This window comes from Ascaphus truei, chromosome 1 (assembly GCF_040206685.1).
Source record: "Ascaphus truei isolate aAscTru1 chromosome 1, aAscTru1.hap1, whole genome shotgun sequence".
NCBI lineage: Eukaryota > Metazoa > Chordata > Amphibia > Anura > Ascaphidae > Ascaphus > Ascaphus truei.
The window spans coordinates 73,334,164-73,360,858 of record NC_134483.1 but is presented as its reverse complement, the minus strand read 5'-3'; the positions used below and the strand labels follow the sequence as shown (position 1 = coordinate 73,360,858).

General features: G+C 40.1%; 1 protein-coding gene across 8 annotated transcripts in view; it reads left to right on the top strand.

Moving 5' to 3' along the window:
• The window catches only part of PDE4D (phosphodiesterase 4D), a 1,562,913-nt gene that overhangs the window by 1,484,259 nt on the left and 51,959 nt on the right, over window positions 1-26,695 (top strand). For all 8 annotated transcript variants that reach the window (XM_075589581.1, XM_075589589.1, XM_075589616.1 and 5 more), the window contains one exon: window positions 2,608-2,720. In XM_075589581.1, coding sequence (XP_075445696.1) covers window positions 2,608-2,720 — 113 coding nt within the window. The remainder of the gene's footprint in view (window positions 1-2,607; window positions 2,721-26,695) is intronic.

The window sequence follows — 26,695 nt, the reverse complement described above, 5'->3', positions numbered from 1 at the left end:
ATATATATATATATATATATATATATATATACTGTATACACAGTATACACACATACATACAAACACACATACATACAAATGATTAACCTTAATATTTACAGGACATAGCTAAAATGCAATGGCATTTATATTTATTTTATTCTTTGGCTCTTGCGCTTCTATATTTATGACACTGAGCTTAAATCAGGGGAACCTGGTTCAATTCCTGGTGTCAGCTCCTTGTGATCTTGGGCAAGCCACTTTATCTCCCTTTGCTTCAGACCCAAAAACATAGATTATAAGCTCATCTGGGCAGGGACCGTACCTGTAAAATTCCAATTTTTTTGCGTTCCACAAACTATACTGTAATTGTGAGGCACTTTGAGTCCCTTTGGGGGAAAAGTGCCATATGAAATAAAGTTATAATTAAAAGTTACTATTAGTAAATATTCCTTAAGTATATGTATTGTAAGTTACTGCCCCATTGATATTACAATGATATGATTGCTTTAAGCTTGATGCGCACCTGTCTAAGGTTACTTGCCCAAGTTCACACGGAGCTGACACTGGAATGCGCTACCCTTAATGTACATTTTCTTTATTTAATAGGACTCTTACGTACGTTATTGTTTTTAGTTTAATTTGCTTTTTGCCAGTGCCGTAGTGCACATTTTTAAAGACAAACAGCTTTTTTGGCAATCTGACGCTACCACACGGAAAACCCCATTGAAGTGCATCCATCTTTCAGTGTGGCAGCACCAAATCAGTGCTATCACATGTAATAGAATAAAGGCCTCCCCAAATCATCTTTATAACCACTTCCACTTGTTCATTGAAACACATTGACACAACATAAAATGTATACTTAACTCACAGCCCTATGTGTACTGTTGACTAATGTGTTACATTGTGTATTGACATAATTTAATCTGCCTGGGTAAAAAAAATGGAGATGTACAATAAATTCTGCATTCATCACCTAGCAGCTTCAGTTACATGAAAGTTGAGAGCATCAGCCAATAGGAGCAAGACACAGACAATAGAACTCGAAATATTCTATTCTCGCAGCCAGCTAAAATAAACTGTTTATACAGTGTCCCATCACTGTACAGAATCATTTTATACTTCTGTACAGTTATACACTTATTATGTAAAAAATATATATTATTTTTCCATGCTGGTACTAACCTTTCCCTGTTTCAACTCCTTCTTTGCTTGAGGGCGCGTGGAACGTGTTGTTGACCCCTTGTTAGCAATAAATTAGTTAATCCAAAAAGATGCTTCTTGGTGCATTTTAGTTTATATGCACTGAGCTTAAATTTACCATCGGATAGGATTTCATATCTGTTTTGTGAAAATGAAGCATGTTGAATTCTTGCTCCTATGAGCCATTTCATTAAAGGCAAAGGGGCTTTTACTCATTGCTAAAATATAAGTTACAGGCCCTTCTAGCACTGAACAGGTTAACAGCCTTGCTAGCGAAACAAACTTTTGGTGAAGACATTATCTCTGAATCTTAGCTAGCTCGAGAATCTATTCAGACAGCAATAACATGTATTAATGTGGACACTAATACAATTACATCTTTATGGAAAAACAAGTTCTCACAGAAATTCAGAGGGAAAAAAATGCATTGCCCACATATATATTTATTTTAGGTCTGTGAGATATCAGTTACATTTGCAAACTTCTCCCTGGCAGAAAATCCTATTCACTTTTTAATTCTCTTTCTGTTTTGTATTTTAGTATTTATAGGTGACATTTTACAGGTCTATATCCACAGGGGTTTGTTTTGACACCAACTGCACATCCTTACATCTAGCCAGGCAACAGGGAAGCAGCAGTTTGCAATAGTATCTCAGGCTGCCTGCAGTGTGTGCTGGGGAGATCCAGTTGCCAAAGCTCCACTCCAGGATTTCCATCCCTCCCCTATACTCTCAGCTTTAGGTTTTGGTTCAAAGGCAGCGGCAGGCTCCCTAGCTGGAGGATGAGGAGGATGCCACACTGAAGTCTGGGCTCTGACTGGACACGCTGAAGACACAGCAGATCTAGACAAGGACTCCCTTTACTTGACCTATTACTATATGTGAAGCTATGGAGAGCATTGTGCTACAGGACAGTGGAGAGATGGATACAGAAAGAGTGCTCATCGCACTGGGCAGCTGATTCATGTCTCTGAACTGTCTTTATTAGGCAGCTTAGCATGCTGGAAGCTGCAGAATAAGAGGGAAGCAAATCATACTTTTTAAAGAAGCACGTTCTGGGTTTCTGTTTTTATTATCCCCGCAGTTGGAAGATAAGCATGTTATCAGCTCAAGGAGAATGACCCTATGAAACAGGGTGCAGGCGGTTTATGGCTTATGCGCTAGAAGTTGCTGTGGGATTTCTTGGCGTAGGCTGGATCAGTGGCTGTACCCTCCAAGTTGGACTGGTTTCACAGGGCACTTGTGGTTCCGATTGGACTTTTTTCTCTCCAGAGTGTCTTTTTTAACATTATGAAGGATCACTCATGTGTGAGCACTGGTCATCCGAGCATGGCAGTGTATGGCAGGATGGACCCTTTGGAGTTTGAGGTTAGCCCTGTGAAACGTATCAAAACTGAGTATCCTTTCCCCTATCTCTTCGCAGAGGAGGCCTATCAAAAACTGGCCAGCGAGACCCTGGAGGAGCTGGACTGGTGCTTGGACCAGCTGGAGACCTTACAGACCAGGCATTCTGTCAGTGAGATGGCATCCAATAAGGTAGGATCACATAGACTACGACATACAGTATATCACTGCTAGCACACAGCATCTGGCCACCAAGGGGCCATTATTACTAATGTGGTTTCATAGGGTGCCAGTATATTCTGCATTACAATATCCCTTGCAGCAAACCATGCCACAGGTGCATTGATTCAAGACAAACCTGTACTCTCTGTGAATCTTTTAAGCCTTGTGCTGCAGTGAAGGGGTTAATAATCGCTTTATGGTTGCAGTGCAGAATAGAGCCTGGCTGCAAAATAGGATTGCAATGGAAGAGCACTGCAATGCCTCCCAGGTCCCTCTGTTTAGTGCAGGGCTACTGATCACTTTGTAGAGGCCTTTCCTAGCCCTTTGGCAGCAAATAGGTTAAAGGCTGTCGGCCGTAAAATGGGGTTGGGAGTGAAGTCCAATTTGTAACTATCTGCTGCTTTTCCCTGCAGTCTTTTAGGACTTTCCTTGCACATCTGGGTCACAGTTTTGCAGCCAGGTGCTAATTAATTTGCTAACACCTTATAATTTTAGTGCATTGGTAATTTTTTGCTGCAGAAAGCTACTTAGTATTGTGACTGCACTGCGATCAATACTGTATGTGCATTTTTACTACATTTTGCAGTATAAAGCTGCTTAATGTATAGATTGCACAGACGTGCTCGCTTTTGCCTCCGTTTTGCAGCCAAAAATTTGATTGCCCAGTTGTGTTACTGTTTAGCTGCCTGGAGTAGAAATCTGTAAATGAACCACTTTGTTTGTTCAACATACTATAACATACAGTTCGTTTCAATACAACCTTTCCCATTGGTAATTAACTGGTTGCTCCCCTAAGCCATAGAACAGATCATTCTCTATGCTGCTTCTATTCCTCATCACCCAAGCATGCAGACTATTCAAAACGATGTGGATATCATGTTTGAAACATGGATGCCCCTTTCAGATTCTGGCTAAATGATTTAACTGGCAATGAGTCCAACGTTGCTCAGTGAAATAGTTCAATTGCGTGCAATGTAAAACTCTGGCACTCATCTGGCTAATATGTTTTGTCTTCAGCAATAAATAAAGGATTCAGGTGTTGGATGTATGATGAGACAGCCAGACTCCTGTGCAATATTGTATTTTCTGCAATCATTTTATTGATGAGCTGGTTTCTTGGAAAATACACAAATATGAAATAAAACGAACTCTTCTAGTATTAGAACGTGAAGTGCTGCCAGCAAGTAACCTCCACTTTCCTGTGTTCATAGTACTGTTGATATATACAATGTGTTGAGGTGAAGAACCGTATGTGATTAGCATGTATACCTGACTCCATATTAACAGGGACCGGTGAGCTAATTCCACTTTTTAATCGTCCATGTTGATATATTTATACAAATTCAATGAGAGTTCAAAATAAATACTGTTTTCTCTTCATTGGTTGATTAACATTATGTTGCTGGACTTTCTAGGGTTAAAGATTGCAAAACAGTTGGTAAAAGCAGCTCCGGGCTGAAAAACTGGGTCAGAAAAGCCTCATTCCCACTACGCAGGCCAGAATGATACACTTTATACATGTTTAAATAACCCACAAGAATGTGTTTTCTATTCAGTGCAAGTAAAGTTGCATTTCCAGATGCATCCATGTGGTAGTCACAGTGTGGATTAGCAACAGATAGAATGGCAATATCAGATGCATGCTTCCATGCCTGTGTGATGGCTGTAATACTGTACCTGCAGGATGTGAATACTGCACCAGTGCAAATGGTCAGGCAAAGGAATCCATGTTCAGATGCTGCAGTGTTATCTGTTTGGGATAAAAAATGGTCTTCTTTCGGAAGATTTTAGTCATTTCCACAGTTCAATCCACATTACATGTCAATATTTGAATGGGAATTTTCTAATGACACTATGTTAGTGTAGCTTCATTTCCAAGCACGAAGTAGTAGTATTATATGTTTTTTGTTAGAGTTGTTATTGTACTGTTCTTGGTCGTTTGTGGCTTAATGCACAGCTAAGCTCATTACAGCCATTCACCCATTATAGCATTTAAACTGAGAGACTTACATATGTTTTCAGTAATGGCAGTAGCAACATCAACAAGTATTTCTGGAGTGCATGGATTTTAATGCCCATGTTTATAGTGGCAAAAACATGGTGCGTCATACCCGTGCATACAGTATGTGACAGACGGGTATCTGTGAGATGCTCATATTTTATTGAGGATGAAAGCTATTCTTTCTATATATAAACTTGTCATAAAATGATTCAGACTAGACTACATCTGAATGTATTTGGGGAGAGAATCGTCTTTTTCCTTTTGGTATTATTTGATTTGACGACATTTGTAACAGCGTTCCAATAGTTATTATTAGACCGTTCTTTTTTGCCAAGAGACCTGCTAAAAGCCAACAAATAATATTCGCCTTCCCAAGGAGTAAAAAGATGTTTTCAGCAAATGTGTTGAGCACTCATATGGGTCTTTCATTTTTTATTTTTTTAAGTCTTTTAACAGACATTTGCATCGTTGTTAGTGTATTTGGTGCATAGTTTGTTGGGATAAACGAACATTGAAAACAAATTCTGTTACTTGAATGCGAGGTGTTTGGTCACATTAACGCTACAGAATGTAAATGCCTCATTTGTTGAGAGACGTAAGCTGGCTTGTTACTGCTAATGTGAAGGTCACTCACTGCGAAACCACACCTTCTGTTACATCAGTAAATTAATATTACAGTCACATAGGACCATGTAAGCACAGTGACTATCATGTTCAGATGTTGGTCTTTCAGGGCCCTTTTTATGTGTGTGTGTGTGTGTGTGTGTGTGTGTGTATGTATATATATATATATATATAGTGTGTGGATGGAATAATGCATTGGATATTGTTTTGCTGCCAGGTTGACCATAAATTGCAGATATCGTCTGGTCTTCTCAGTCATCACTCACTGAAGAGTCGAGTTCAAGGGAATATAAGACCTGCTTTACCACCCAATCACATAGTGTACTGTCTGCCGTCACTGGCAACGTCTGCATCTCCTGCATTCCTGATTCTGTCAATAGCTAAACATACAGAAATGACGAAAGCCAAGTCATGGGAATTGGATTGCACGGTATCTGTATTCGAGACCTGCATAGCATAGGCTACCATTTCTAAAGGAGGCAACACCTAAGGTTCAATGAGTAAAAATCCGTGGAGAATTAAAGCCCCCCCCCCTAATAATAATCACCAACGATCTTAGAAACCATGCAACATGCAGGTATGTGTAAATAGTCCCAGAGTGAAAAACTGCATCAAGCAGCATAAAGATGAGAGGTGGGAGCCTGCTCTGTAATGGGGAACCATGTGCATTAGTTACCCTGTGAATAACATGGTAAAGGAAGGCACCTGGAAGCACCTAAATTAAACCATGTTTTCTGTAGCATTACATAGTAGACCCCTCTGCACTGTATACACTACAGCAGGGGTGGTGAACTCCAGTCCTCAAAGGCCACCAACAGGTCAGGCTCTCATGATATCCCTGCTTCAGCACAGGTGGGCCAGTCAGTAGCTCAGTCATTTATCTCATTTCGCACGCTGTGTGTTTTTACCATGGTTAGCAACACCAAGTAACTACAAGATCCCCAGTATACCCAGCGACCCATGCCAACCGATATCACCCTCTCCATATATTTAGTAGGGGATGACAGAGTCCCGAGTCAATCCTGCCAGATTGTAACATCAGTCAGAGGTTAGAGGTTCCGTGTCACTTAGCAACATACAGTACTGACATTGCAAAGTGAAAACAATGACTATGTAACAACTTCTAGGCCATGTTTATTAACAATGTACTATTTAGTTCTTCAATTGTGTTTTCATTGCTTTTCAAAGGAAGACTCAACCCCCAATTCCAAATAGCACATACTGTAGTGATTTAGGTTGACTTATAAAGCCATTTTGGATAAAGTCACAATGTAATTGTTGGCATTGGCTATTGCACAGAAACGTGCAATAAAGTGTTAACACAAAAGCAGAACAGGCCCTGAAGTGGTTAACAGCTGATAGTCTCCTAATAGTTCAAACTATTTAGCTGTTCCACTTACAATATAGAGCACGGTAAGAAGAATTCCTGTGTTAAAAACGAAAAAAATGTCAATTATAATTTCTGTAATAACTCAGCATATAGTCCCACTACTAATACTGTCGGTGTAGAAACGTGAGATTCTATTATTGATTTAAATGTGTTTTATTTTACACAACGAAGTACTGTACTGTACTATGCTAGCAAAAGAAAGAAAAGAGGAGAGTTTGCGGAAATGGAAAGCAGTGCATGTGATTCAATGTGCTCTGTTTTACGTACAGTACTTGATGCATATTTCCACAAACGCCCCTTTTTTGAGTAGCATATTTACTTTTACTGTATGTCATATGTTTGTTACTTAGTTAGATTTGACATTTACATAGCGAGTGGATTTTATTTTTATTTGTTTAATAATGATTGCTGTCCATTTTTAACTGCCGTTAATAATTTATGCCAGGAGTATACTAAGGCATTATTTTAAGTTGATTAATCAAACAAGTATGCATGTGTTTAAATGAGAAATGTATGTACAAGTATAAAATTCAGGCAAGGTGAAAAATTGGTGATATTTTTTGCGTGTGCATGTGCTGCTCTGTCATAAACTTTTTTTAAATTGCTGATTAGGTCAGATATCAATTATCTATGGCTGATCTTTTTATTTTAAAATATATATATATACACACACACAAAATACAAGACGGTCAGGGCACTCAAGTATAAAGGGAAGAATAAATTACTTATCTTGAGATCAGGGTGCTTACAGAGCAGCTGGGATCACCATCCAGCAGCGAAATAGATAGCATAAAAAAAAACAAAGAATTCTGTAGCACTCCCTGCTAGATATAAACCAGGTTTAATGCATCAGGCAAGCATAAGGGGTCAGTATGGTAGAACGACGTTTCGGGCCTCCCAGTCAGGAGCTAGATAAAGGACCGGGAGGTTGCTCCACCATTCTTGTACTGACCCCTTATGCATTAAGTGAGTAAAAAAAAAAAGTGACAAAAACCCTCCACAGCAAAGCATATAGCAAATGGAAATATAACTGTATGCTCATTTGCAGGTCTGCAACCCCGCCTTTCACCATTATCACCCAGCACACAGCACTTCCACTGCAGCAAGGGATTCTGGGAAATGACATGCAAATGGGCACACAGTGCTACTTTTTGCTTCAGAACCATTTTTAACATGGTTCCCTATAGGCTTAAGCTTGCTGCATGGTCACAGCTTTGAGCACAGCCAGGGTTAAGATGCCCGCACTTTCACTGTGTCTTTTGCACTGCCTTGAGAAAGGTCCCCCTGTGAGGACCGAAATGTTGTTATTTGTGCCACGTACCCCAATACAGCTTTTCCTGATTTACCTTTGAGTGCTGTCTCGTTCCTCCTGTGTTGCTGCTGCAAGGAATCTCTCTCTCTCTCTCTCTCTCTCTCTCTCTCGTCAAATCGGACATTGGTGGTTTCTTTGTGTGACAACACTGAAAGCCCATTTGGTTTTGGAGAGAGAAATTAATTTCTGCTCTACATGGTCAGTGATAAAATGGCCATGCGCAGATTCCTTGTTCCGAGACTGTTGCCAATGGGCTCGTCCTTGGAATATGTGGGTGACATAGATATGTGCTCCAAGCCCGAGGCACTCTGTTGATGATTCCGATTCAATTGCAGGTTTGCAGCATCAAAAAGTAAAATGTGAATTGTATTTTAAGTTTGTTGTGTTAAAAATACATTTAAGAAGTATTTCCCTCCGCTGAACATAGCACAGTGGTACAAAAGTGATGGACCTCATTGCACGTGGGCAAAGAGGCTAATCCTGGCTTCCTATCAAATCCCGTATCACACACTCAATTCTCCTCCTCACTTTTAAAGCCTTACACTCTTCTGCTCCCCCTTCCATCTCAGCCCTAATTTCTCGCTATACACCATCCCGACTCTTACGTTCTGCTCAAGGATGTCTTCTCTCTACCCCTTTTGTATCTAAAGCCCTCTCCCGCCTTAAACCTGTCCCACTGACTGTCCCGCACCTCTGGAATGCCCTTCCCCTCAAAATCCGACTGGCACCCTCTCTATCCACATTTAAGACCCACTTCAAAACACGCCTGCTTAAGGAAGCATATGAGTAGCTCCATGGCTGATAATTTACACCTCATACATGAACCTTGGCCCCTTTTAGACGCACTTTCCAGAACGCCCTCCTACTGTCTCTATACATTCTTCCTAACAACCAATTTGACTGTAAGCTCTTCGGAGCAGGGACTCGTTTTCATAAAGGTTACTTTTATATCTGAAGCACTTCTCCCCTTTGTGTAATTTATATTATTAGTTATTTATATGATTGCCACATATATTACTGCTGTGAAGCGTTATGTACATTAATGGCGCTATATAAATAAAGACGTACATACATATAATAGATTGTAGTTGGGCACCATTATATGTGTAAATACTTTATTTTGTGTAAATACTTTATTTTAGGAACCATATTCTTTATTATGCCTTACTTAGAATTAAAGCAGCAATCCTGCATATAATATATATATATTTTTCTTCATCTTACCTGAATCTCGGTTCCACTGGAGCTCATTGGTGGTCCCCTGAAGTCTGAAGACCCCCTGATTTCCGAGCAGCGAGGTCACCTGGCAAACTGGGGAACCAATATGGCCGCCGATGTCAGTGGTTGCTCTGGCGGCCAATAAATAAGCAAAGACGTTGAGGCTTTCTATTGGTGACTCCGGTGGCCACGTTGTAGTCCACTGCCATATTTTTGGGGGTTTTCTTTGCTTTAAAGCCATCATACAAAAACCTACACATATCTCCAGAGCTGGGGGTTTCCCAGACATGGGGGGGGGAACCATGGATCTTTTTATGCTGTATGTATGGTAACACAACCATATAAATCCATTGCTTCCAATGGACTATGAGTGAGAAATCTGCTCATTACATAAACGTGTTGGACCTAGTGCCTAGCTGTGCAACAAGCTGTCTTTATGGATAGATAGATAGAAATGACAATTTCAAACATATACAAATATTGGTTCAAAGCCAAGGTTTTTCCGAATCTGTAGTGGTACCAATATATTCAATGCTCTTTCATGGATTTAACCAATGCAACACAAATTAAGAACTGAAAAAAATGCAAAATAAATAGTCCAAGTAAAATATGTGCGGTTAGATATTTCAGCAAGATAAATTGTAATCTTGTTTATTTTTTCTGCTGACATATTTTGGTAGAATGCTACCTGTCTATTCCCGCATGTAAACTAGACATTTACTGTATGTAATCCACAAACGATTGTAGCGACATTAAAGCCATTTGGCAGTGGTATAAAATCTGTCATATTACATTTGCTGTACATATATCCCAAAGTGGTTTACGGTAATTATGTGATAAAGCACTTACATAATCTTCAACTGTAATTAATCATGGCTAGATGACATCACTATTTAATTGGTTTTGTGACCTACTGTGATCCTTCCAGGAACATTTAAGGTGATAGTCAACTCTTGCTTTGGGCCATGTGCCAGGTGCCTTATGGGATTTACAAGTGGTAAATGGAATTATGATTGCTTAGCACTTAAGTGGAACTTTATCAAAAATCATTGCCATCATTTAGGATTTCCATCAGATTTCTGCCTACTAGGCATGCCCTACCACCAGAGACTGTATACATCAACTATCATGAGTTTGTGGCAGGAACTGAGCTTCCATAAAATAGGCACTTGGAGATGTAGTTTACCTGTCATTTTGTTTTCCAAGGTCACTGCAACGTTTAAAAAATTGTGATTCATTGTTTCATTCATATATATATATATATATATATATATATATATATATATATATATATATATATATATATATATATATATATATATGTGTGTATGTTTATATATATTCCTCTTGTAAATCTGGTTTTAATGTCTTCTTTTTAACACTTTCACGGCAAAATGTGCCCAATATGTGTTACATTGCAGCCCAATGTGTGGACTGTCCAATCTCTGGCAGTGGACAGTTTGGAAATACTGTAGGTACTATATTATTTGACTATTTTGCATGAGAAAATACAATTGAATTGAAAGATTGGTCTCTCTCTTCCTATTTCCTCCACATCCATGGACCCTTTGTGCTTTTAGGATGTTGGTGCACTGATCCCTGTTGCTTATTGTAAACATAAATATAGTTGTCACTGTATTTGCTTTTGCAGTGTGTGCTTGGAGGATGTTGCATGAAAATGAAATACTCACCTAACAACAAATGTTTTTGCACTCTTCTTGAGTAGTTGGTTCGGTAGGAAGCTGAATTTGTCTAGTGCTGCAGGTCACTGGATCATCCTTATTGAAAAAAAGGGTAACAAAATGAAGCCTCCTTCAACATACTTAACCTTGCCCTTAATGTACAGTATACACATAATACATTTATATACATACACACAAGATTTGATATTGCCTAGCCGTATTTTATTGCCATTGTCCGTTTTCTTTGCGGTAAGCAGCATTACAGCTTTTTGTAAATGTTCTGTTTGCTGCTTTTAAACATAGATTCATTTGCTCCACAAGTGGATACATTGGGAACATTTTTTATAAATGTTCTTTACCATCTTCCCAGATATTGTCTCGTGATTATATAACTTGAGTAGAAATGAATCCAGTTCTGTCTGCTTACCAAAATAACCTTTAGTCCAAAAACTTGTATTATTGCCCCAGCAAAACTTTTACTATGAACAAATAACACTGAATAATGAATTGTTACTTTTTCAGGTTACTGTCTCTGTTACTGTTGTGCCTCTTTGAAAGACTGGATAATGTTTTTTTTTTTTTTTTTTTTTTAAAAAGGGAGATGTTGGTCATTATTTCAATAAGATGGTACTGTATTAACATTCTTGATGACTGTGATTTGTGCCTTACAGTATCTTCCGAGTTCGATTGCCCTTGAGATTTATTTTAACAACATATGTTGAGAACTCTGGTCAGAGGTATTTTGATTGTATAAGTGCTCCTTCGGGGCTGTTAAGCAGCTGCGTTGGCTGTAGGATAAACATCCAGTATACATGAAACTACAGCTCTTTCACAACAAGCACATGGCCACTTCTGGGACAGCATGTGTGGCAGGCAGTTTTTCATGGCTTAACGTAACATACAACTTTCCACTGGAGCAAGAAGTAGTCTTCTGCCATTAGACCCCTGCTGGTGCTGGAAGACATGTGGCAGCCTTGTTCACTTAAATTTTGGAACTCACTTGCATTGGCTGTAACATTTCTTCCAGAAATGAGTGCCTAATGGCTAATAAGCTAATGCTTATTGAATATAGCCCAGAATGTCCTAGGGAAAAAAAAAAAAAACTATCTAAAACAACAACCAAAAGTCCTGAGGAACAAAATATAGAATTAGTCACTGGAAAGCAAACCATAGTAATCATTAGAATGCAGTACATACAGTATGTATGTAAAATGTTAATTATTATTTAGTATTATATATTTTGATTAAGATTTTACTAAGCCAAAGGCAGAATAAAACCTGTGATCTAGTCACTATGTGTAGGCTTTGTCTTTTTCTTTAGGTGTTTAGTGTAGTGTACGATACTGGATGCAAATAACCCAACGGGGTCTTGTATGAAGGCAATATTGAGGAAAAGTGGTGCATTTTTGTTTGGCTTCACTGTATGAAGGTTATTTGCTTCAATTTTGCCCTGTGTGCAGCGACTTGTGTTTTAAGGAAGAGGAGTTAGGGATGAGTTACAGTACTTGATGCACATATAATGGGGATATATAAAATTCTGCACCAGAAATATGAAGTGGCAAGATACATTGCATCCCAAAACGATTTTGGGACATTAATAATCAATGTTTTTAATTAAAAGAGTGTCTGGGATTGCATGTTTACAATAGTTACAGGAAGAGAGCCAGCTAAGGGGTTTCTTCTGGATAATAGTGTTATACTCATTCCCTGTGCTAGATGAAGGGCTTTTATAAAAGTTATTTTATTTAAGAAAAATAATGTGAGGGTGCAAATTCCCCTAATATGTGTGGTGATGATGAGCTTGTGGAACCAGACACATTTCTGCTGGTTTGACTGGTTTATGAGAGTAGCAGTGAGACTATTGTTGATGGGCTGGTGGTATGGTGTTTTGAATAGGAGTTTGGGTGTTAGGATTTGCTGGCGAAGTAAGCAAGCAGTATGGCTTGAGTTTTATGTAACCCTGTATGTACAGAGTTAGTATTCTCAATTAGTGTGTGCAAAATGCCCACCAACCCATCATTATTATATAGTAGCTGATACATTTCTAATGTGATCTGCTTAAAGCTAACAAAGCTGTTATGAAGGCATTCTTCACTATCACAGCTTTTTATTCCCCATTTCCACCAATACCCAGTTCGTCTAGTCGATTTTTAAACTTTAAGTGTTGCCTTCAGTCATCATGTAAGAATGTACTTTTTCTGGAGAAAATGTGTTTTTCTCATTGCACCTTTCCTTCTGTCTGTACATATTGTTGTTGTGACTGTTGTGTTCGCAAGTGCTTCACAGATCAACATTCCTAGCAAAATCAACATTCGTGACTTGTATACAATGTTCTGGCATCGAGACTGTCAGTCTATGCAGTGTTAGAACGAGCATGCTTATATTCCTCAGCATCTCTGCCCTCTGCTGCATGCTGATCACCTCAGTGGCTGCCGCTCGCTCTCATTACTGGCGAATGGCATGCTGTACTGATGCAGGCACCATCATAAGAAGCACATAGGCCTGTCATAAACAAACAGGTCTGAATGCAGTGGGGGGGGGGGGGGAGTGTAGGCCTGACGGAGGATGTGTCCGTAGCAACGTACAGAGATGAGGTTGCCATTTTGGAATCGATGCAATCTACATGGCTTTGCCAGAAATTAGAACATATTCTGCTGGATTTTCAAACCAGATTTCCCAAGTTTACATTACAATATTCCAGTATTTCCCAATTTGCATTAGAATAGTTTCTGCGGACAGGCTGAAAGTGGCAGAAAAAAAGGATGATCGAATGATTTCGAAGTGGTGTAAGCACAGATCCCTGTGTACAAATAGGAAAGTGTCACAAGTCCAAGTCATAGATAGAGCAGTTTTAGGCAAACGTAGCATGAAGGATTACATAAAACGGGCTAACAATGGACACGCATTATGTCTTACGAGTATATAGTAGGCCCAACAGAAGGAACCATTTCCATCTAAAATGACTTTGTATTGCCTGCACAATAAAGTCAGCTCAAAGTTTTGTGACGCTGTCTGTTGAAACCAGGTAAGGAATCACATCGCTCTTCCTAATTTGTTAATTTACCACACTTGGGCTCAGGGTTTTGTTTAATGTGGATGCATTGTAAGCTTTTTCATAACGCTAAAATTCATCTGACACCAACTTCTGCTCAATTTCTCACCTATTTAAATTTAAAGTATAAATTATTATTTTTCATTGACATGTTTAGTGACACTACTAGTGTGTATTTGTTATAAACATCACAAATGTGTTTTGTTTGACCATCCTTTAATATTAACGTATTCCACTTTTTTTTTTCTTTTTGCGCCATCCAACATCATGGGATATTTTCATCAGTATATCTAATTCCTCCATCCCTCAGTGTGAATTTATCCAACTTTTTTTAATCAGTAGTTAATATACAGAACTGTAGGACGTGACTCGACACCAACAACATGATTCCAATCTCTGGTACTCATCAAAAGTACTCACTTGTGGTCTTACTTTGAAATCCTATTGAGTAGTCTATCAACAGACTGTCTTTTTGCAGCTCAATATTTTCTGGAGTTTACATGTTGGGATTATACAAGGAAGGAATATATAGGCCGTACACATTATATATGCTGTAGACCAGAGGTGGCCAACTCCAGTCCTCAAGGGCCACCAACAGGCCAGGTTTTAGGGATATCCCTGCTTCAGGACAGGTGGCTCAATCAGTACTGAAGTAGCGATATCCTTAAAACGTGACCTGTTGGTGGACCTTGAGGACTGGAGTTGGCCACCCCTGGTCTACAGCATATACAATGTGTACGGCCTATATATTCCTTCCTTGTATAAGTGGACCTTCCTTAAGAAGTCTGAATCGAATGTGACCCCCTGCAGTTCTGTGGGGAGCTTTACACAGTTTTCTCTGAAGGCTCCTTCAGCAGCGATGACTTAAATCGTATTTTAGATGTGCAAAACGAACCTCCAATGTTATTACAATGAAAGAATTATTCTACATAAGTATCCCATGAAAACGTTATTAAGCAGATTTAGTGTTTTTCCTATTTGCTAGAAAAACTTTAGGCATAAAAAGATGCAGTTCCACTTATCTGTATACATTTTAATTGCAATAAACTGAAAGCACTAAACCATAGAAGGTATTTTTACCATTAAAAGAACAGCACATGCTGCTTTTTTTAAGGCCACTAGGGACATCATAAATATTAAGGAGCCTTCATGACCTCCACTGGACTGCACAAGGGACGGCACACTGATGGTCATTATGATACGGTGTCTGCAGCTCTCCTGGAGTTGTGAACGCTCTTAGAATGGTAGAAGAACATCCTATTCCATTCTCAGCATCAGATCTCCACAATGTGATCGCTATACAAGCCGGGAGATTCATGGCACTCAGGTTCTCTGGAGCTACTACTGCACATGAAAAGATGTAAACAGTGGTGCCATGATTCCAAAGTTGCATTGATTTTGGCTGTGTTATTAGAGCGTAGGTAGACAAAGGCAGTGCACTGCCTAAAAAAGTGGACGAGGCTCACGGTGGCAAAAAAGTTCCTTTAATGGATAAGAGGATCAAACATAACCCCTGGATATTGCAGTAAACCCACACCTACGCGTTTTGGGCCATGCGCCCGTAATCAAGGTGTAATACACCTTGATAAAGGGCGCACGGCCCAAAACGCGTAGGTGTGCGTTTACTGCAATATCCAGGGGTTATGTTTGATCCTCTTATCCATTAAAGGAACTTTTTTGCCACCGTGAGCCTCCTCCACTTTTTCAGTCAGTGCACTGCCTTTGTCTACCTACGCTCTACTCACCTCGCCTGGTGGATTGCACGCTGCGAAGGATTCCCGATGGGACTGCTGTTTAAAGAAGCCTGGAAGCAAAAAGTGAGTCTTCTTTGCATATTATTACTCTCTATATTATAATAGATGGGACAATCTATGTACTGTTTATTGTGCTTGTCAGCACTAGGTACAAGTCCCTCAGTCCTATTAGGGTGTGTTATTGTTGCTCACTAAAACATTGGAGTGGTCCTAACGGAGGAATTAACATTTATCATGGGGACTTGATTTTCTCTGATGCACCGGTTACCCACACCTTGTGTTATTAGAGCATTTACAATTCAGCCCACATGTAATGATATATATATTAGTGTAATATATATCTATATATCTATATATAGATATATATTACACTAATATTTTCCTGAAAATAATTTCACAATTCTGTGATTGCTATGAAAAAGGGAGAACTGAAAAAATTACACTGTATTGGAATGACTACATGTGACTTCACGCTTTCTTAAAGCACCCAATGCTCCAAAAAGAAAATTTCACAGCCTTCCTTTCACCAACCGCCCCCCTACCCCCTGTCCGCCCCCAAACTGCCTTTTGCTATGTTGTTTACACGTCTTTGACTTCAGTGGCACTAGCAGGCGCTAAAGGCAGTGAACATTTTAAAACAGCATTACTACTTTCCACCTGTTTGTCTTTTCTTATTTTTATATGTGAAACATGACATCCTTACAAAAATTGGCAATCGTTTGGTGCTCCTGTAATAAATCTGTAAAAATCCAGATTGTGTGCCTAACATAATGGCCGCCTTTAAGTTTCAATCAATCCTTCAGTCAGCAGCTACAATGTTTTCTTATAGTACCAAAGTAAGCTTATCGTTTGTTATAGTTTAAAGCTCAAACTGCTGGGAACATTTTCAACATATTATCACAAGCAGGAAAATGTTGCAAAAATCTTGCACTGCAGGGGAGATGGGTTAAACCCCGCTATAGAAATCAAAGGATGCTTTAAAATTCATTAGAAATGGCATTGAATAATAACAATAATAATAATAATAATAATTTTAAAAAATCACTTTACCACAGAACTCATTTATTTAGCAGGAAAAAAATATACGATTTCACATGTTTTACTACTTTAAATTCCTTTTCTGGGATTTAAAGTGAGCACAGGGTTATGCTGCTGTGTGGGTGCGTATCTGCTGTTTACCACTTCAGTGCTAGAGGGGGCAGTGTGTGTACTGTACAGTCCTCCAACACAGGAAAGGGTTAACATGATAACATCTGGCTTTCATTTTCTGGTTAGGCCAGGAAATATGAGATTAACTATCAGGCCAAGATTGTTAGGTAATAATATAATAATAATAACAACAACTTTATTTCATATAGCTCTTTTCTCACAATAGAACTCAAAGTGCTTCACAATTACAGTATAGTGCACGGTATACAGCACATAGGATTGTTACAGACACTGTGCCTGGCCAGATGAGCTTACAATCTATGTTCTTGGTGCCTGAGGCACAGGGAGATAAAGTGACTTGCCCAATGTCACAAGGAGCTGACATTGTGGTGTGGTGTGATATATACACACATTTTAAGTTATGGTGGGTGAAAAAGGCAACAAAAAACCTCCACCGTTAGCATATAGCCAATGTGAGTGGTTTAACTGGCTTTGCATCTAATCCCATGCTGTGCTTAAAAGCTGTGTGAACAGCATTGCATGTGCTTATATGGGTTCCATGTAAATGGTTTTTCAAGCAAAAGGTGGAACATTGTGTGCTCATTTGCATGCCGTTTCCAAGAATCCCTTGCTGCAGTGGAAGCACTGTATGCTAGGTGATAATGGTTGAAAGGCAGGGTTGTAGACCCGTCTCAGACCTACAACACATTAGGCTGTGCTTATAGTGACGGTGACGCCGCGGCAAAACAAATGCATTGCCGCCGTCACGTGTGCTTATAGTAAGAGCGGATTGAGGGATTGGTCGCGATCGCTGGAAGTCATCTCTATTTGATTTTCCAGCGACCGTCGCCGGCACTATATGCGTAGCCTTACTCTGGCAGCAAAGGTGTAAAGGTGTTCATAAACTAATTTTTTTCATTTTCATTCTCCACATACTTTATGATGTCATTCTGTCATTTTTGTTTATTTTGTAAATATAGATGCTTTTTTGTAACATAAAATCTGCTTTATTATAACACTGTCATGATCACAACCTTTGTTTGAGCAGTCTAATACCTAGTTAGGTGTTGGCCCCTCTGTAGTCACTATGTAGCCATATGCATTGCTCATGTGCCTCCAGTCCCAAAAATTAGATTGTAAGTTCTTTGGGTCAAGGACTCATTATCTCTGCAAAATTCTATGTACTGAGCCAAGTCCACTGTCGGCACTACATACAGCCCCATCAAGTCACATGCAGCTAGCGTGAAGCTGCCGCATTATTATTGTGCTTCCCGGTCACACGCAGCATGAGGTACAACTCGCAGTGCTGGGAGACTCTGTGGCCCTAACGCCACCCCCAATTGTCACAGATCCTGGCTCCTCGGCAGACACTGCCCGCCTCTCTCCGCCTCTCTCCGCAGGCACGATTCCCCTGCTTCAGAGGCGAGCAGGATCTCACACGTGCGAGGCCCAGTCTCGCGCTCCGGAGTGCCCCCAACAGCTCCGTATTTACTGTAAGAAACAAATATTATCACATGGACCAAAGCGTTCATTTTATTGCGCCTGCTCCATATCTCCCCAACTTGGAGGAAATAATTTCATTTCATTTCATTTCGTCTTTGCAGGATCCTCCATGTTGACTTACAAACAATCCAAGCAGCACTTTAAAAAAAAAATGTATATGTATATTTATTTTGTTTTAATATATGCAGCCTTTTATTACCTGTTTTGAAAACCAATTTCCTAAGCTGTTTTGTTCTCCCGTGATCAATCAGCCAAAATCCCAGGGTTCACTAAATTACAACCTTTCAGTTTCAAATGAATCCTTTAGTCAGTGTAACTCAGCAGCTACAATGTATTCTTCTATTACTAAGCTAACATTATCTATTGTTACAGTTTGCAGCTAAAACTGCTGGGAATGTTGGCAACAAATTATCACAAACAGGAAAGGGGTGCAAAGATATTGCACTGCTGGGTGGTGGGTTAAAGCCTGCTATAGAAATCAAAGGATGCTCAATATATTAAAAATGGCACTAAGAGTTGAATTAAAAAAAAAAAAAGTAGTATGTATTATCTAATACCACATAACTGATATATTTAAAGGAACACATATGTAAGATATTGCTTGGATTGCTCCTTTAAAAGAGAGGATACCAAAGTCAGATAAAAGCAACGGGAGCTTGAATCAACAAGCCTATGTTAAGCATGTGCCTTTGAAATCCTGATATCCAGTCAGGGTGATTTATGCATTGGCATGCATGTGATGACCCTGCTGTGTTTGTTTGTTTTACTGTTAGCCCGGTTACCATGCAGCCCCTGATGCACTATTATTTACACTAGAACCTAGTGCTTTTTTACAGTGTCTTTATGGGGGGTGGGGGGGGGAGAGTATTCTTTTGGATGTGTTTCCTTGTGCTGGACAATATGAACTTTGGCAGGTCGAGCTGAGGTTCTCACCATGGTGTTCACCAATTTGGAAAAAACATTTTAGAATATAAAGCTTAACACATTTGACTGAAAGTAAATTCCAGTCTCATCAGAATGTGTCTTTGGGCTCCTAAAAATACCTATTCTAGCAATGCACAGAGGTAAAAAAAAATACCTTCCTGACTCCAAATATGAACACCCGATAAACACAGTGGGGGAAAAAAAAGAAGCTATTGCAATGGGGGTTTTTTTTTTTGGTCCTAATGAAGTGTCCAGTTTATCCAGACAATTGTAAGATCTACAATTCTATAATGACCCATTCTTATATTGAGCAGTGATTCTGCTTAATTAAAGTACACAGGTTTTTTTACAGGCCTGAGCCTCATGCTAAATCAGGGGTGGGTAACTCCAGTCCTCAAGGGCCACCAACAGGTCAGGTTTTCAGGATATCCCTGCTTCAGCACAGGTGGCTCAATCAGTGGCTCCGATTGATTTTTAGAAATAAAAATAGCTTGAAACGTAAAAACTAAAAAATTAAAGGGGGGCATTAAAGGACAGTCAGATGATTGGAGGGAATTGATATTGTAAATTTTATACTAACATTGCCCCAGACTCTTCTGTACAGCATAGTTACCAAGGGTGGGCTGAGTTCACTGTTATCTGCCATCTGGTAATATTCCTGAAATGTTTTGAATGTCTCCAGCATCGTTCGAGATCTTACAGGCTATTCTACACCCTAACTGCATTGCTGGCATAGTATGCCGGCTGAACTCCTCTTTCTAACGTAAAGAGAATCACTGTCACTGGAAAACATGAACTTGGCTTGTAATAAAAAAAAATAGAATCCTTCCACCGTATCATTTACACGGAGCTGGGAGCTGGAAATGTGCTGGGAAGAGCGTGAGATGGAAAGTTGGAGCAGTTTCTGTGTGGCAGGTGTTTGACGTCATTTCATGTTCTCCTCTGGGAATCTCTAAGGGAAGTGGAGATTATTCTCTGTTGCAGATTATAGCAGAAACTGGGCTCCATTTGCACATTTTATGCAGTCAAATCAACAAAAGAAGGTCTATCCTCCGTCTAGCAAGGAAAATAATAGGATAGCGAAAGCACAGAAGAAAGATAGAGAGTACGGTATCTGGCACTTTGTACATTTTCCCAGGCGTCCCAGGTGTCCATTTGATATGTCCCTAACGCTGTGCACCAATGACCACCTGGATTTTAATGAAGCCTCACTTATTTAACACTTTCACAGCCAGCAGTGCAAAATTATTTGTGTGTATGTGTGAGGTATATATTTTAGCATGTGGTGGAGGCACTCACAACTTGATTCAGCAGGTCAAAGGGTGGGGTGCTCGCATTACAACCGGAAGGCTGTTGGATAAAGCACATCCCTGAAATAAAGAGCAACATTTATTGGGTTGTGTTAACGTTTTGACTCCTTTTGGGATCTTTCTCAAGACCACGGTCTTGAGAAAGATCCCAGGAGGGATCGAAACGTTGACATAACCCAATACATTTTGAACTTGTTTTCAGGGATGTGCTTGTGAGTCTATTTCTGTTTATATAATATAACAAAAATTCCCATGCTACATCCAATACGACACAAAATATATAGTTACATACTCAACTGTTTGTCTTCTCATAAGTATGGGTCATTTAGTTAAACTCTTTGGCCAAAGCGTTATAAGCCTGCAGCCCCGCCAAATATATATGGTGGGGTGGGTGTTGGGGTTAGAGCTTGCAGGGATTGTGCATGCGAGTGTGCTTGTGGGTATATATGCAGGGTCTTTTCTCTCACATTAAGGCAGGAAACGTATGGTTCACATTACGGTCTAACAAAACTCAGGGATAGCTGAATCACAGGCAACAAAATCAGATTATATTGTCCTTACATTAGGCTCCTGAGGACAATCCATCTCGTGCCAGGCACTTCCTTTGGGCAGCTTGACTTCCTCCTTGCTAACTTCATTCATGGCCGCAGGGTCCTGCAACTCCCAGTTTCACCCTACTTGGCAGTCCCCACATCCTCTTGACCGGTCTCTGCAGGTTCTGGAACAGGTAGCAATGACAAGGACCCACTTCCTGCCTTTTAAAGCCCTGCTCTGGAGGGAATTGTCCACATCCTAGCACTTCATACATCTAGGGTGCGGTCTGCCTGCATAGTTAGGGTGTTAACCCTTCAGTCCCTCACATATCCTCACCCCCAGCTCAGACCTGTTGGGGTGAGCTACCATGTACACCCATAAGTGTACTCCATCTTCAGGTGGCGTCCTCAATCTGAGCTCCTTAAGGCAATCCTTTTCAGGATATGCGAAGACCCATAGTCACCATTAGACATTGACATGTGCTGTTTTGGGGCAACAGCTCTCCAAACACATCAATGTCCTTGTCAGAGAATTTAGACTTCAATTTCTTCTCCTCTTTTTCTTCTTTGACTTCCAGTCCAGCAAGTCCCCAAACTTCACTTTAATTCTTTCTGTGTCTTTCATACTGTAGACCGGGTTCCTAGGCTTCAGGTGAAATCCGTGTATCTGATTCTCTTCGGTTTTATGTCGTGGCAAAGAGCGGTAAGAATTGGAATGGTTCAAGGCCAGCATTTACATTTTACATTTGATTTCCCTTTTGGGGCAATTATCGGGTACACAGGATGTGAAGTACAGAGGCTTGCTACCTTATTATCAGTTTGTGACCCCAATGGGTAGTTGTGGTTGTCGCCAGTGTCGTCTTCAGAGTTTTTGTAGCCTCTGTACTCAAACAATCTCTCTTCAAGTACTCATTTCACCATGATGGGCTTAGCTTCCTCAACCCTGTGGAGGACTTCTTGCTCAAACCAACTTTCCATTTCACCAACTCTTCTGTCACTCGCTTGACAACGCTGGACAAACCGTGAAACCTGTCTCAGCGTGAGATAGCGGATATGTTTCTGCTAGTCACAGACTACATTTTTATAGCAGGTGCTTTCATAGTAAGGAATCTGTTTTTTACCACATGGGCACGGTAGCATAACTGGAGTATAATCAGAAATTGCTTCAAATGTCCATACTTCTTCCTTTGTCGTTGCATCCTCCAAACTGACTGAAGAAAGCAGGCTACATTATTCCGGCGGTAAAGCTGACGAGCTTTAATCCAACACACAATCCCAGCAAGCTCGAACCCCAGAACCAACCACATATATATATACAGTGGTTGACAAATCACCAAAAAATCTACTCGCCACAGAAAAAAATCTACTCGCCACCTAGTACCAAACGTGTGCTGCTTGGGCCAATATTTACTCGCCCGGGGGTTAAATCCACTCGCCCGGGGCGAGCAAATGTATAGGTTTGTCGAACACTGTATATATAGATATATCTATCTCTATCTCTATCACATCCCTGAGGAAGGTCACGTTCTGCTCACCGAAACGTTGGATGCAGTGCCTTGTATTTTCTATGTGAATACAGTTTTTTGTACTTACCTGGCTGTGTGCTGTCTCTGTTTTCCGGATCAACTTCTGGTAAATATCTATATCTATATATATATATTTACAGCGCCGCATCAAATGTAAAGATAGATAAATAAAAAAAAATACAATTAACCAGTCGATAATAAAAGGATAAATATAAATTCGGTCCTTGCCAATAATAGGATATGAGAGATAACATATATATACACACATACAGTATATACAAACACACATATATATATATATATATATATATATATATATATAAAATAAATATATATATATATATATATAAAAAAAAAATATATATATATATTTATTTATAAATTGTGCCAGTAGATACAAACAACATAGAACAAACTAACAAACAACATACTGTATAAGACAAGGAAAATTGGGACGGGGCAAGGGACATGGGAAACAAGGAAAAAGGAAAAGGAAAGGAAAAAGCCAAAAACAAAAAATATGAATAAAACCACTGGATCTCCCAAACAGCTATCCGCAGGATCAACCACCTTCCTTCGATACTTCTAAAAAACAAAAAGGGACAGCAGGGGTTTCACAATGTAAATGGTATAGGGTTTTATTAAACGAGCTAAAATCAGGTCACTTACAACAATTCTGTAGGACATACGCAATGGACATAAGTAGGCTGATGGTTATGTCCATTGCGTATGTCCTACAGAATTGTTGTAAGTGACCTTATTTTAGCTCGTTTAATAAAACCCTATACCATTTACACTATGGAGCCTGTTCTGTCCCTTTTTGTTTTTATATATGTGTGTGTGTGTGTGTGTGTGTGTGTGTGTGTGTGTGTGTCCGAAAGTGGTTAGGTTCTCTCAGTAATGCTGTAAAGGTGAGCTTTGGCCCAGTTTGTCACTGAAGCATTAACATATGGCAAAACGAGGACATTTAACCTTAGAGGAAAAGTATGATAAATCTCCTTTCTATGGCATACGTAGTTTATTCTGTAGGTTTGGATTTTATTTCAGGTTTATTTTTGAGAAGGAGTAGCTCAGTGAGTAAAGACACTGACTGACACTGAGTTTGAAGCAGGAGAACCTTGTGACATTGGGCAAGTCACTTTATCTCCCTGTGCCTCAGGCACCAAAAACAGATTGTAAGTTCTATGTGGCAGTGACTGTGTCTACAAAATGTCTCTGTAAAGCACTACATAAAACTAGCCGCGCTATACACGAACAAACAATTATCATTATTATTATTATTGTTACAGACTACGGCCCTATAAACAGCAATAGCGCAATTGCACAGGAAGCCCTACTGCCTCTCCCAAAACATACCAATGGCACACGAGCCAAGAGTGTAGGACATTCCGCTAATACAGGAGTGCCCATTTTCCAGTCCTCAAGGACCATCAAATGTCGGGTTTTGCGGATATCCCTGCTTCAGCACAGGTGGGTCAATCTGAGCTACTGACCCAACTGTGCTGAAGCAGGGATATCTGCAAAACCTGACCTGTTGGTGGCCCTTGAGGCCTGGAGCTGGCCACCCCAGCGCTAATACATGGACGCGCTGCGATGTACTTGTATGTTTATTTGTATGTTTATTTGCATAAGACGTTTATTTGCATGGCTCCCATAGAGAAGCATAAATGGTACTTTTCTGCAGTTTAGTGAGTTTTAGTAGTGGTACTTATGTGCAGAGTAGTGGGTTGTAGTAGTGGTACTTATGTGCAGAGTAGTGGTATTTATGTGCAGAGTAGTGGGTTGTAGTAGTAGTACTTATGTGCAGAGTAGTAGAAATATGCTAAATGTGTTCTTTCTTTTATATTGTATTGTGTATTCTACAAACGGGGGGGGGGGGAATTAATAAAAAGATATATAAAGATAATAGAAGTATAAATAAGGTTCTTTTGAATGAAGTCCAAAAAAGGGGGGATTTGTCATTAACGCCTTCACTGCCCGTAACACATTGACATTTGGTAGGAAGTTTCCACTTGATCAACAACCGAACCTCACATGCCGGCACCTGGGGATGGCGCTTAGCTACAGCGCTCTCATTAACAGAAACGTTTAGCCCAGGGGTGGCCAGCTCCAGTCCTCAAGGGCCACCAAGCGGTCAGGTTTGAATGACTGTGCTGAAGCAGGGATATCCTTAAAACCTGACGTGTTGGGGGCCCTTGAGGACTGTAGTTGGCCACCCCTTGATTAGACCATTGAGTAGTAAAAGTGATTATTACTAAGGCTCCTATGCGGTACGCAGTGAAGCCGCTTGCATGGGAAGCAGAATTCTAGCCCAATTCTGGATGCAGACAATTACATTGTTACAGAGGGGGCCAGATCATCTGTATATAGGACCAGGTTATGAGCTTAAAGACGCAACCTCTGCTACTCAGCTTAGATTGTCTTCTATTTGGTAGCTGCTCTGTAAAAGCCTGTTCTCAGTATCTTCATATGGTTTTATATTCCAAAAACGCATGGTCCCGCTGATAGAAACCACAGCAGTGACAATCCTCTTTTTATTTGACAGACACATGAAAAAAAAAAAAAACACCTTTGGTTTCTCAGCATCCAATGATTAGTTGTACGTTTTACTTTGAAACACTAGAGGGCAGTGCATACCAATGAATAAACACAAAATATATTTAGTATACTAAAAACAGTTAAAGCAGCAGTCCTACCTGTTCACTATTTGTATTTATATACTATTATTTTCTTTAGTTATCTGACACGGGGGATCCACCAGAGCTGATTCGTTGTGCCCCTGACATCCAGGAACCCCCACATCCTACCACCTGTAATATTTCTACCCCTAGTTTTCTATATCCTGTAATCACTGAATATGGTAGAATTAAGGGGTTAAATATTGCAGTACAGTGCTAAGAATCATAACAGCAAAACTGGACTGATTGTATTTCACATAGGGTATTGACCAGGAGTGGCCAACTGCAGTCCTCAAGGTCAGGTTTTCAGGATATCCCTGCTTCAGCACAGGTGGCTCCGTCGAAGACCTGACCTGTTGGTAGCTCTTGAGGACTGGAATTGGCTACCCACGGTATAGGCTAACTTGAAATGCATTGATCAACATTCACTATTTTGGGGAGTCAGCCATCCTCTCCTATCTCAGCCACTCCCTGATATCTCAAAACGCAGGCACCCACTGATACCCTGCAGGAGAATACTGCAATGCCTGTTTGGCTACAAACATTTGAGTTATCCTGCTTAAAAGAAAAATAAAGCCTAGCTAGGCTGGTAATTTGGCTTAATTTCACGAGTCCCAGTGAAGCTGCAGCATCTTGCAACGTATCTTTGCAAATGACTTGTGTATGTTTTCTTGTTGAAGGAATATGACCACATACTGTACTATTGATACCATCATAGCTTTATATTTGAATGTGTTACATTAGAGGACAGTTTATACTAAGCTCTAATCAAGAGACATATTATTACATTTCTAGGGTGACCAGATTTTCAAAATGAAAAACCGGGACACACAAAAAAAATTATTTATAAAACAAATTACATCACGTGACTCACCCCGTTGCCATGACAACGAGACCCTGAGATCAGGCGGTGACATGTTGCCATGACAATGTGGCATCACGTGATGCCTCGGCGCCATAATATGTCCCGTTGTCAAATCAACTTGATGCCGCGTGACGTCATGGAGCGTCTCGTTGTTATGGCAATGGGCATTACGTGACGTCGCTCAGCCATGTTAATGGAATTTGGAGGGGAGGATACAGCCACACACAGACACACAGACAGTGACACACAAACACAGTGACAGTGACACAGTGACACACACACAGTGACACAGTGACACACACAGTGACACACACACACAGTGAGTGACACACACACACACAGTGACACACACACACACAGTGACACACACACACACAGTGACACACACACACACAGTGACACACACACACACAGTGACACACA